The 14,149-nt window shown below is 32.5% G+C and overlaps 1 protein-coding gene across 2 annotated transcripts in view; it reads left to right on the top strand.

Moving 5' to 3' along the window:
- Positions 1–1,022: 1,022 nt before the first annotated feature.
- EMB (embigin) overlaps positions 1,023–14,149 on the top strand; it is a 138,978-nt gene continuing 125,851 nt past the window's right edge. Inside the window, exon 1 of one of the 2 annotated variants that reach the window (XM_051990596.1) lies at positions 1,023–1,269. In XM_051990596.1, coding sequence (XP_051846556.1) covers positions 1,176–1,269 — 94 coding nt within the window. In that variant the 5' untranslated portion in view covers positions 1,023–1,175. The remainder of the gene's footprint in view (positions 1,270–14,149) is intronic. The other variant, XM_051990601.1, reaches the window with a different exon arrangement.

The raw sequence follows: 14,149 nt of genomic DNA, 5'->3' as shown, positions 1-14,149 counted from the left end.
TGCTGTTGTTTGTCCTTTATTTTCAAGATGACCCGTGATATCATGGAGTGATGTCTTGACTTATGTGTGAATTGGATTGAAGGTAGAATCATATGAAGTCATCAGCCTAGATCTCTCCTTCGGAGTCATTGAAGTCCAGTGGCCAGAAAAAAGTTGAGATAATTGGTGATGGCCCAGGATAAAGTGATTGATTTTGCAGTTATTGTAGTCATGGACAGCTAGAAAGACTAGAGAAAAGTTAGAAATAATACTCTGTCAAAGGGACTTGAGGAATAAAACAACAGAAAACAGTAAGATTTGCTGAAAAAAAAATTATGGATCAAACATCTCCTTAAACTAGAATACTTTCCACTTCTTGAATTAAGTACAAATTGTGTGAACCCCTTTTCATGGCATTGTATTACATTCTCCAAGTCCCTTTGAATATGTATCCATGGAGCCAACATTTTAAATATTAAAACAAGCAACTGACAAAAAATAAAACAAAACAAATATCCTTTAACCATCCAGTTTTTAAAATGGTGTGTTATAATTAGAGAATGCTAGATTTGGAAACATGATGCTTGAGCTCAATTATTGGTTCTAACACTTCCTAGCTGTGGAACCCTTAGTCATGATACTTCATATCTCTGAGCCTTAATTTCTTCATTTCTAAAACAGAAATAATATAAGTTGCATTATTTACCCCACAGAGTTGTTGTAAGGAAAGTACAGTGCTTTTTACAAAATGGAAATTTAATAAATACTTTGGGGGTTGAACTGAAGTGAAATATTTGAGACTTAAAATGTTTTTCCATAGTAAAAAAATGTCTTAAATGATGTAAAGTTCCTAGGCTCACTTATACAAACTGATTTTATTCATAATATGGTAGATCTATAGTAGCAAAAGAATTTTAAGATCTAAAACAACTTTATTTAATCACAATGTGTCCATGGGGACATGTTCTAAGTTCTAACTCTGAATGATGAGAATATCTCTCCTTTTTGTTATAGTCATAATAACACATATTAAATCCAGCTTTCTCAATCATCTTGGAGAGTGAAATAGGAAGGTATTTGTCTTGGGTGGCAATTATAAAAACCAAAACCAAAACCATCTAAAGCTATATTTACTGATTTAGCAGCAAGGAAGGGCCTCTACTCGGTGGAAAGTGACTTGAAGCAAGACCTATATCATGTTAGCCAATTCTATATATAAACAAGATATTCATAAGTTAAACATTCATATTCTGAAGGCTTCTTTAATTTTTGGATTATTTCATTATGCAGGTATGTGATCATTCATAGTCAAATCTATCTATATCAAATGTAATATAGAAAAATTACTAGATATTTTGAAAAACTCAAGAGATGTCAGTCTATAAGTTGAACAGTATTTATGAGATAGTTATTTTCTTTGTTACATCAAAAAGGACTGACTATGAAACCCATAGCAACCTTACAGCAGGGTATTCCAACATGCAAACAGTGTCAGGCACTGGAGATAAAATTACAAAAAGCTTTGATAAAACCCAAATAAATCCTGGCTGGTTTATTTCAGTAGGATATTTCATTCCACACAGAGAACTGAACCAGATACTCTGTGAGAATTTTCCACAAAGCAGGCCTTATAAGACTTTTATACAATATTGGGTAATATCTCAATTACATTAGATGATAACTTATCAAATTACTGAGGTTCAGAAATATTTCTGAATTCAAAGATGATAGAGCTGGCAAGGACCTGAATCCAAAGACACTTAATCCAACCATCTCATTTTACATATGAGGTAGCCAAGTCCTAGAGACATTGTAGATTATATATCTACTTAAGTGACATAGCCAGAACTAGAATCCAGACATCCTGACTCCCAGTTTTTTTTTTTATTTTTACCCATCAAAGATTTTTTTTTGGCTCCTCCCTAGAAGAGGTATAGTTAACTCTTTTTGGATTGCTTTATTAGAGATTCTTAGTAAGTCTATCAATCTATTAATAAGCATATATAGCTATTAAGAAAAAAATCTCTTATATATTATTCTATGAGGCAGTGGGTCTAAAAACACAAAGAAAGAAAAAATCCCTGTCCTTGACACATATTTAGACACACGTATGGAATAAGTATGAAGAAATTAAGTACAAATTGGTTGGGGGTAGGGAACAAGCAGTATTGTCAGCATGATCAGAAAGACTTCATTTAAAAAAGTGATTTTTCAATTGCATTTTTATGGAATACAGCGATCCTGTGAAGCAGAGGTGAAGAAAGACATTACAGGCACAAAGGACCACTAATGGGAAGGCATACAAATGGAAGAGGGACTATGGTTTTTGAGGCTCATAGAGAAAGTCAGTTTAGTGGGATCTAAAGAGTGCAGAAGAAAGTAACGTCAAAGGAATCTGGAAAGATAGCTTGAGACCTTATTGTCAAAGATGTTTAAAAATAAAGTCTCTGATTTGAATGAAAATTCTAAGAAGCAAATATACAGTTACTAACTGACAACAAGGGTATTATTCTGATTGGAGATAGAGAGGCATAAAGTGAAACCTGAGACATAATGGTCAACACTATATATATAGATTGATATTAAATTTAAAAGATTTTATACAAGCAAAATCAAATTGAGATTTGAAGAAAAACAGAAAACTAGGAGAATTTTTTATGCAAATCTCTCTGATAAAGGCTTCATTTCTCAAATATATAGAGAACTAAAAAAGGCAAAAAAAAATCTAAGGTAATCAAATATAGAAAGAACTGAATCAAATTTAAAGGACGTCCATAATTCCTCAATTGATAAATTGTTAAAGATATGAATAGGCAGTTTTTAGATGAAGTAATCAAAGCTATATTTCTTATAGTCATATGGAAAAGTACTCTAAATTACTTTTTTTTTTTTAGTAAATTCATTTATCTTTAATACACATTACTTTATGAATCATGTTGGAAGAGAAAAATCAGAGCAAAAGGGAAAAGCCAAAGGAGAGATTTAAAAAAGCAGAAAAAAGACGTGAACATAGGCTGTATTAATCAGTCTCCTTAGTTACTTTCTGGATGCAGATGGCATTTTCTATCCAAAATCTATTGGGATTGCTTTGGATCACTGAATCAGTGAGAAGAATCAAACCTTTCATAGTTTATAATCACACATTCTTGTTGTTAAATATATTCCTGGTTCTGTATGCTTTTGCAGCAGTTCATGTAAATCTTTCCAGGCCTTTCTACAATCAGCTTGTTCACCATTTTTTCATAGAACAATACTATTATATTACCTTTATGTACCACAATTTGTTCAACTATTCCCTAATTGATGGACACCCACTCCTTTTCCAATTCTTTGCTACCACAAAAAGAGCTGCTACAAAAATTTTTGTACATGTGGCTCCTTTCCCTGCCTTTAAGATTTCCTTGGGATGAAGACCCAGTAATGGCACTGCTGGGTCAAAGGATATGCACAATTTTATAACCCTTTGGGCTTAGTTCCAAATTGTTCTTCAGAATGGTTGGCTCATTTTACAACGCCACCAACAATGCATTAGTGTCCCAGTTTTCCCACATCCCCTCCAACATTTACCATTCTCTTTTCCTGTCATCTTAGCCAATCTGAGAAGTATGAGTTGATACCTTAGAGATGTTTTAATTTGCATTTCTCTAATCAATAATGATCTAATCAATAATGATTTAGAACATTTTTTCATATAACTATATATGGTTTTAATTTCATCATCTGAAAATTGTCTTTTCCATATCCTTTTGCCATTTATTGTAATGTTCTGGTTAGCTTTCTAGAGGTTTTGGAAACAATTTTCATTTCAGCAGAGTAATTATCAGGAGAATAGCCAGGGATAAAGTCCAAAAGTCTTGATTATCTCCTTCACAGTCTGTCTCCTTGCCTGGGGCCCTTCAGATGGGCCTTGGTCTCAGTGGGGGAAGCAGAAGAGCCACCATGAGGCTGATGAAGATGGAATGTTTCTCTCTGAGTCTGAGAGCTTGAGCTCCAGCTTATATACTCTATTACAATTACATCATTACAGTATACTGAGTATAAACCAATCATTATATCACTAGGGAACCATTATTTGTTGTAAGATTAAATCAGTCATACTGAACTAGAGAACTCACTTGCTAAACTAGATAACCACTGTCATATCAATTCCACTGAGTTAACACCTTGTTTAAATCAATCATACTGAGCCTTAAAAATATTTCTCCAAAGTTCCTGTCCTTTACAATTTATCAACTGGGGAATGACTTGTATTGTTACAAATTTGTCACAGTTCTTTATATATTTTAGAAATGAGACCTCTATCAGAAACACTGGCTGCAAATTTTTTTCCAGCTTTGTACTTTTAATCTTTTTTTCTTTTGTTTTTGTTTGTGCAAAACCTTTTTAATTTAATGTAACCAAAATTGTCCATTTTGCCTTTCATAATGTTCTTTAGTTCTTATTTGTTCATACATTTCTCCCTTCTCCAAGTTCTGATAGGTAAATTATTTCTTGCTCTCCTAATTTTTTATGGTATTATTCTTTATACTCAAATTGTGTGTTCATTTTGATTTTATTTTGGGATGGGTTGTGAGATGTAGGTTTATGCTGGGTTTCTGATATATTTTCCAGTTTTCCCAGCACTTTTTGTCAAATAGTGAATTCCTATTCTTTAGCATAAGAATTCTCCAGAAGCTGGAGTTTGGGGGTTTATCAAATACTAGATTACTATAGGCCTTGACAATTGTGTTGTGTGTATCTAATCTATTCCATTGATCCACCACAATATTTCTTAGCTATTACCAAATGGTTTTGATGACTGCTGCATTATAATATAATTTTAAGTTTGGAACTGCTAAGCTACCATCCTTTGTATTTTTCCCCCATTAATTCCCTTGATATTTTTGACCTTTGATTGTTCTGGATGAATTTTGTTATTATTTTTCTACTTCTATGAAATATTTTTTTTGGCAATTTGATTAGTATAACACTGAAAAAGTAGATCATTTTAGGCAGAATTGTCATTTTTATTGTATTAGCTTGGCCTACCTGTGAGCAATTGATATTTTTCCAATTGTATAGATCTGACTTTATTTGTGTGAGAGATGTTTTGTAATTGTTTTTATATAGTTCTTGGATTTGCCTTGACAGGTAGACTACCAAGTGTTTTATTTTATCTACAGTAATTTTAAATGAAATTTATCTATCTCTTGCTGATGGGCTTTGTCAGTAATATATAGAAATGCTGATGATTTGTGTGTTCATATTTTGTATTCTGCAACTTTGCTAAAGTTGTGAATTATTTCCATTACATTTTTGGATGATTTTCTGAGTGTATCATCATATCATTTGCAAAGAGTGATAGTTTTATTTCCTCACTGCCCATTTTATTTTCTTTAACTTTTTCTTTTCTTATTGCTAAAGCCAACATTTCTAGTACAATGTTGAATAACAGTAGTGATAGTGGGCATCCTTGTTTCACCCCTGATCTTATTAAGAATGCATCCAGCTTCTGATGACCGCATTAGCACCCTGGATACCTTAGAAATAGCCAGGGTCAGGATAAGCAAAAATCCTTGGTCTTTATTCTAGGTCTTTAAAGGTAGAAGTGAATTGGATGGACACAGAATCTCCACGACCTCCTTCTTCCTCGTCTATCGTCAAAGAGACTTTACTCTCTCCTACAATTCTCTGTATACAACAATTATCGAGCCAGCATAGGATAGTGGGAAGGGCCATTTGCCAAGCATTTTTATAGAGTATTGTCAAATAGTAATTAGCCTTAAGTGCTTGGTTGTCTGACTTCAGTGCCTCGACTCAAGAGTTTCAGATCTTTACAATCCCTTTGTTCTCTAGTGTTTTTTTTTTTTTTTAATAGGAATGGGTTTTGTCGAAAGCTTTTGATATATCTACTGAGGTTATCATATGATTTGTTTTGTTATTGATATGGTTGATTATGGTAATAGTTTTCTTGATATTGAGTCATCCCTGTATTCCTGGTGCAAATCCCACTTTATTTCATAATGTATTATCCTGCTGATAAGTTGCTGTAATCTCTAGGTTAGTGTTTTATTTAAAATTTTTGCATCAATATTCATTAGGGAGATTGGTCTGTAATTTTCTTTCTCCATTTTGACTCTTCCTAGTTTAGGTATCACTATCATATTTGTGGCATAGAAAGAATTTGACATTACTCCTTCTTTACCTATTTTTCAAATAATTTACATACTATTGAAATTAATTGTTCTTTAAATGTTTGGTACAAACTACTTGTAAATCCATTTGGCCCTGGAGATTTTTTCTTAGGGAGTTCAATAATGGCTTGTTCAATTTCTTTTTTCCCAAATGGGACTATTCAAATAATTTATTTCCTCTTGCGTTATTTTAGGCAATTTATATTATTCTAAATATTCATCCATTGTGGTTAGATTGCCAGATTTGCTGCCATACATTGGGCAAAATAGACCCTAATTATTGCTTTAATTTCTTTGTCACTGGTAAGTTCACCCTTTTCATTTTTGATGCTGTGATATTTTCCTTCCTTTTTTTCTAATAAAATTAATTTAAGTTTTTTTTCTTTTTCTTTTTTGTTTTTTCCCCCAAAAACCAACTTTTAGTTTTATTTATTAGTTAAATAGGTTTTTTTTAGTTTCAATTTTATTAATCTTTCTTTTGAGTCTCTGAATTTATAATTTGGTATTAAATTGGGAATTTTTAATTTGTTATTTTTCTAGGTTTTTTTTAGCTGGATGCCTAATTCATTGATCTCTTCTTTCTCTATTTAATTCATGTAGGTATTTAGATATATGAAATTTCTCCTAGAAACAACTTTGGCTGCATCCCATAGATTTTGATATGTTGTCTCATTATTGTCATTCTCTTGGATAAAATTATGAATTGTTTCTGTGATTTGTTGTTTGATATACTCATTTTTAAGAATTAGATTATTTAATTTCCAATTGGTTTTTAGTGTATCTTTCCCTGCCCCTTTATTGTAATTCTTATTGCATTGTGATCTGAAAAGGAAGCATTTACTATTTCTGTTTTTCTGCATTTGATAGTAAGAGTTTTATGCCTGAATACATAGACAAATTTTGTCTAGGTGCTATGTACTATCAAGAAAAACATGTATTCCTTTCTGTCCCTATTCAGTTTTCTCCAGGGGTCTATAATATCTAGATTTTCTAGGATTTTCTTAACCTCCTTAGTTTCTTTCTTGTTTATTTTGTGGTTGGATTTGTCTGATTATGAGAGGGGAAGGGCCTCCATTACAGTAGGCTTGCTGAGTGTATCTTTAAATAACTGGCTTAAAATTTTCTCTAGGAATTTTCCTGTTCTACCACTTGGTGCATACACATTTTATATCATTACTACTTTATTATTTATGGTACTCTCTATTAAGATGTATGTTCTCCCTTAATCTCTTTTAATGAGACCTATTTTTACTTTTGCTTTATCTGAAATCATAATTGCTATCCCTGCTTTTTTTAAAATTTCAGTTATAGCATAATAAATTCTGTTCCAGCTTTTTACCTTTACTCTGTATGTGTTTCTCTGTATCAAATGTTTCTTGCAAACAAAATGTTATAGGATTTGGTTTTTTAATCCACTCTGTCATTTGCTTCTGTTTTATGAGAGAGTTCATCCCATTCACATCCATAGTTATCATTACCAGCTCTGTATTTCCCTCCACCCTCTTTTCTCCCCTGTGTATACTTTTGTTCTCTCTTTCTACCCTGTCCTCAGTCATGAGTTTTTTTTTTTTTTTTTTTTTACCAACTTCATTACCTTATCTCCCTCCTATTCTTATCTTTTCCCCTAGTGTTTCTGCCCTCCCTTCTGTCCTATCTCTCCCTTTTCTTTCTTCTTTCTCCTCCTACTTCTTTATAAGGTCAGATAAATTTCTATACCCAACTAAAGGCTAAGTTATTGCCTCTTAGAACCATAATTGATGAAATTAAGTTTCCCATCCCTTTCCCTTCTTTCTTTCTATTATAATAGGTCTTTTGCCCTTGTTCATGTGAATTAATTTATATAATTGTCCCATTGTACCTCCCCTTTTATCTATTTTCAAGTACAAATATTTTTCTACCCCTTAATATCTTTTTTTTTTTTGATGTCATCATATCAGAGTCCATTCACAACCACACCCTCAGTCCATATGATGCTCCTATCTGTCTGCCTTAGTGACAGGGTGACAGGTAACTTCAAGAGTTACACATATTATTTTTCCATGTAGGGATGTAAATAGTTTAACCTTTAAATAATATCTATTTTCCCCCTGTTTACCTTTCTAAGGTTCTCTTTAGTCCTTTATTTGTAGATTAAATTTTCTGTTTAGTTCTGGATTTTTCAGGAGAAATGATTGAAAGTCTCTTACTTCATTGGCTTCCCTGACAGATGGTGCTGAGTCTAGCTGGGTAGATAATTCTTGGTTTTCTGGAATTTAGTATTCCAGGCCCTGTGATCCTTTATTGTAAAAAAAGCTGACAGATCCTAGGTAATCCAGACTGTTATCCTTGATATTTGAATTATTTTTGTTTATTAATCTCGACTGTTGCATCTTAATATTTGAATTATTTTTATCTGGAAGTCTGCAGTATTTTTTTTTTGAGGTTGTAGTTCTGGAGTTTCACAACAATGTTGCTTAGGGTTTTCCTTGTGGGATCTCTTTCTGAAGGTGATTGATGAATTCTTTCAATGAGTATTTTCCCTTCTGTTTCTAGAATATTGGAACAGTTTTCCTTTATGATCTCTTGAAGAAATTGGTTATGGCCTTCAGGTAGGCCAATATTTTTTTCTTTTTTATTATAGCTTTTTATATACAAAACATATGCATGGGTAATTTTTCAACATTGGTCCTTGCAAAAACTTGTGTTTCAACTTTTCCCCTACTTCCCTCCACTCTCTCCCCTAGAGAGCAGCTAGTCTCATACATGTTAAATATGTTAAAGTCTGTGTTAAATACAATATAAGTATACATATTTATACATTTATCTTGTTGCACAAGAAAGACCAAATTTAGAAAGAAGGTAAAAATAACCTGAGAAGAAAAAACAAAAATGTAAGCAAACAATAACAGAAAGAGTGAAAATGTTATGTTGTGGTCCATTCTCATTTCCTGGTGTTCTTTCTCTGGGTATAGCAGGTTCTGTTCATTACACATCCATTAGAACTGATTTGGATCTTCTCATTGTTAAAGAGAGAGCCACATCCATCAGAATTGATCATCATGTAGTTTTGTTGCTGAATTGTATAATGATCTCCCGGTTCTGCTCATTTCATTTAGCATCAATTCATGTATGTCTCCCCAAGCCTCTCTGGATTCATCCTGCTGGTCATATCTTATAGAACAATAATATTCCATAACATTCATATACCACAATTTATTCAGCCATTCTCCAGTGTGTGGGCATCCATTCAATTTCCAGTTTCTAGCCACTATGAAAAGGGCTGCCACAAACATTTTTGTACATACAGGTCCCTTTCCCTTCTTTAAGATCTCTTTGGAATAGAAGCCCAGTAGTAACACTGCTGGAATAAAGGTTATGCACAGTTTGATAACTTTGTGAGCACAGTTTCAAATTGCTCTCCAGAATGGTTGGATCCATTCACAGTTCCACCAACAATGTATCAGTGTCCCAGTTTTCCCACATCTCCTGCAACATTCATCATTATGCCTTCCTGTCATCTTAGCCAATCTGAGAGGTGTGTAGTGGTATCTCAGAGTTGGCTTAATTTGCATTTCTCTTCAATAATGATTTAGAGCACCTTTTCACATAACTAGAAAGAGTTTTGATTTCTTCATCTGAAAATTGTCTGTTCATATCCTTTGACCATTTATCAATTGGAGAATGACTTGATTTCTTATAAATTTGAGTCAATTCTCTACATATTTTAGAAATAAGGCCTTTATCAGAATCTTTCAATATAAAAATGTTTATCCACTTTATTGCTTCCTTTCTAATCTTGTCTGCATTAGTTTTGTTTGTACAGAAACTTTTTAATTTAATATAAGCAAAATTACATATTTTGTGATCAGTAATAATCTCTAGTCCTTCTTGGGTCACAAATTCCTTCTTCCTCCACAGGTTTGAGAGGTAAACTATCCTATATTCTTCTAATTCATTTATAATCTCATTCTTTATACCTAAATCATGAACCTAAATTTCGAACTTATCTTGGTGTATGGTGTCAAGTGTGGGTCAATGCCTAGGTTCTGTCATACTAATTTCCAATTTTCCCAGCAATTTTTGTCAAATAATGAATTCTTATTCCAAAAAGTTGGGATCTTTGAGTTTGTCAAACACTAGATTATTATAGTTATTGACTATTTTGTTCTGTGAATCTAACCTATTCCACTGATCAACTAGTCTATTATTCTTAGCCAATACCAAATGGTTTTGGTGACCTCTGCTTTATAATATAGTTTTAGATCAGGTACAGCTAGGCCACCTTCATTTGATTTTTCTTTTCATTAGTTCCCATGAAATTCTTGACCTTTTGTTTTTTCAGATGAATTTTGTTGTTATTTTTTCTAGGTCATTAAAATAATTTCTTGAGAGTCTGACTGATATAGCACTAAATAAATAGATTAGTTTAGGTAGTATTGTCATTTTTATTATATTTGCTTGACCTATCCAGGAGCACTTAATAATTTTCTAATTGTTTAGATCTGACTTTGTGTGTTTAGAAAGTGTTTTGTTGTTTTGCTTATATAGTTCCTGACTTTCCCTAGGCAGATAGATTCCCAAATATTTTATATTATTGACAATTATTTTAAATGGGATTTCTCTTTGTATCTCTTGTTGTTGGATTTTGTTAGTGATGTAGAAAAATGCTGATGATTTATGTGGAGTTATTTTGTATCCTTCAACTTTGCTAAAGTTGCAGATTATTTCTAATAGTTTTTTAGTAGAATCTCTAGTGTTTTCTAAGTATACCATCATATGATCTACAAAGAGTGATAATTTGGTTTCCTCATTATCTACTCTAATTCCTTTAATTTCTTTTTCATCTCTTATTGCTGAAGCTAGCATTTCTAATACAATACTGAATAGTAATGGTTATAGTGGGCAATCTTGTTTCACTCCTGATCTTATTGGGATGGTTCCAGTTTATCATCATTAAATATGATGCTTACTGATGGTTTTAAATAGATACTACAGACTATTTTAAGGAAAAGTCCATTTATTTCTATACTCCCTAGTGTTTTTTGTAGGAATGGGTATTGGATTTTATCAAATGTTTTTTCTGCATCTATTGAGATGATCATATGGTTTTTGTTAATTTGGTTATTGATATAGTCAATCATGCTAATAGTTTTCCTATTATTGAATCAGTCCTGCATTCCTGGTATAAATCCTACTTGGTCATGGCGTATTATCCTGGAGATGATTTTCTGTAATCTTTTTTGCTAAGATTTTATTTAAGATTTTTGCATTGATGCTCATTAGGGAGATTGATCTATAATTTTCTTTCTCTGTTTTCAACCTATTTGGTTTAGGTATCAGTACCATGTCTGTGTCATAGGAATTTGGTAGGACTCCTTCATTTTTTTTCAAATAGTTTATATAACTTTGGAGTTAATTGTTCTTTAAATGTTTGGTAGAATTCACATGTAAATCCATCTGGTCCTGGATATTATTTTTAGGGAGTTGATTAATAGCTTGTTATATTTCTTTTTCTAAAATGGGACTATCTAACCAATTTACTTCTTCCTCTATTAATCTGGGCAACCTATATTTTTTAAGGTACTCATACATTTCATTTAAGTTATCAAATTTATTGGCATAAAGTTGGGCAAAATAACTCCTAATTATAGATCTTTTTCCTCTTCATTAGTGGAAATTTCTTCCTTTTCAGTTTTAAGACTAACAATTTGATTTTCCTCTTTCATTTTTCTAATCAAATTTACCAAGAGTTTATCTATTTTTCTGTTTTTTTTCATAAAACTAACTCTTAGTTTTATTAATTCAATAGTTTTTTTTTAACTTTCAATTTTATTGGTCTCTCCCTTTATTTTTAGAATTTCAAGTTTAGTGTTTGATTGAGGGTTTTTAATTTGCTCTTTTTCCAGCTTTTTGGTTAATTCTAGTTGTTAAGGAATTGTTTTCTTCAGACAATTATTTTTTCTTTTCCTTTTCCAAGCTATTAATTTCTCTCACACATACCTGTCATTTCCTTTCTCATTTTTTTCTTTTATCTCTCTTATTTGCCATTTAAAGTCTTTTGTGAACACTTTCAAGCTCTCTTTGGGCTTGAGATCAATTTATATCACTCTTTTGAGTGATTTCTTCTGTGCACATTTTGTTCTTGTCTGAGTTTGTGTTTTGGTCTGCATTATTACCTTAATAGCTTTTTATGGTCAAGGTTCTTTTCTGTTTCTTGCTCATTTTCTTTCCTTTGTTTTTTACTGAGGCAATTGGGGTTAAGTGTCTTACCCAGGATCACATGGTTACGAAGTATTAAGTGTCTTAGGCTGGATTTGAATTCAGGTCCCCCTGGCTTTAGGGCTGGTACTCTATCCACTGTGCCATATAACTTCCCTTCTTTCCTTTTCTTTCTTTCTTTTTTTTTTTTTTTTTTTTTTTTTACTTTTATGGTTGAATTCTGCTCTTGGAGTAAAGGTGGTGCTGTCCCAAGCTTCCTGTGCAGCTGTGAACCCTGACTTTGCACACAGGGACTCCTTGTGTTTGCAGGGGGTAGCTTTACCTTCTCTTTCAGGAACAGCTTGGTTTCCCAGAGTTTACCTTTTGAGCTGAGACTGGAAGTTTCCCCATTGATTTATTCCTTTCCTGAGCCAGGACTGTGGGTCTTAGTGCAAGTTTAAGATTTGCTTACCTGCTTCCCCAGAATCTATCTGAGCTAGTACAAACACCTTTTCACCCTAGTAAGACTAATCTTTCTTAAAATTTTTCCAGTCTATCTTGAATTGGAGAGTGTTTTCATTCCATCAGATTCTGTTCATGTGGTTTTTAAGGGAAACTGGGAGAGTTTGAGCAGCTTCCTGGCTTTACCCTGGCATCTTGGCTCCTCCCTAAATCACTATTGATTAGAGAAATGCAAATCTAAAATGTTCTAAAATGTCACCTCACAGCTATTAAATTAGTTAATATCTTCCAGATATACAGATCCTGGATCAAAAGGTTTGTTAGACCTTTGGGTATAGTTCTAAATTGTCATCCAGAATAACTATATTAGTTCATAACTTCACCAACAATACATTAGTGTTCCAATTTTCCCACATCCTTTCCATTATTTGTATTATCTTTTCCTGTCATTTTAGCCAATCTGATAGGATTTGGAATGATACCTCAGAGTTGTTTTAATTTGTATTTCTCTTTTAGTTATTTAGAACATTTTTCAGCTGACTACAGATGGCTTTAATTTCTTCATCTGAAAATTGTTTGTTCATACAGGATTTTATTTTTGAAAAGACTATACAAGGTATGAGACCTCAGGAATCTGAAAAGATTTTTTTGTTTGTTTTTTGTAGTTTTTTTTTTTTTTTTTTTTTTTGCTAATGTGAATGTTTTTTGCTCTTGGTAAAAGTATGGTATCAGATAAGTCCTCAAATAGGTTTCTCAATTTTATAAGCTATTTGAATATTTGACTGGTAGTTTGAAAGTGGAAGCAAGGAAAAGTGAGTTATCTTATATGAAAATAATAGGATATAGAAGAAAGAGTTCTGGATTTGAAGTCCTGGGTTCTGAATTTATAAGAATTCTTTGGGGATCATCAAATCTCATTTAATTACCAGGTAAAATTGATAGTCATTCACTGGAGGGTCCCATGTTTTTTATAAAGGCCTGTGAGTAACTCATTCTGATGGACATATTAAGTAACTGCAGTTTTTTCTATGGGGTATCATTGACTTGTCAAGAGGTGTCAAGAGGTAGCGTTCTACTCTTTATTTAAAACCTCATATCCACTGGCTAACCCTAACTTCTTTTAGCATTTTTTTTAATCAGTGAAAATCTATCTTCTTATTCCCTTTCTTTCTAACCTTCCCACTTCCATTTGAGAGCACAAGAAAAAACCCATACAGTGTCAATCAAAATAATTGTCCACATTGGCCACTACTATTTCTTTTGGAAGCATGGTTGTTGGTCCTTAAGAACACAATGATACTTCATCACATTCAAATACTATAACAGGCATATATTCCTCAATTTATTACTATCCCCTC

Source organism: Antechinus flavipes, chromosome 1 (assembly GCF_016432865.1).
Source record: "Antechinus flavipes isolate AdamAnt ecotype Samford, QLD, Australia chromosome 1, AdamAnt_v2, whole genome shotgun sequence".
Lineage (NCBI taxonomy): Eukaryota > Metazoa > Chordata > Mammalia > Dasyuromorphia > Dasyuridae > Antechinus > Antechinus flavipes.
The sequence above is the reverse complement of the archived record's forward strand: the minus strand, read 5'-3'. Positions and strand labels throughout refer to the sequence as shown.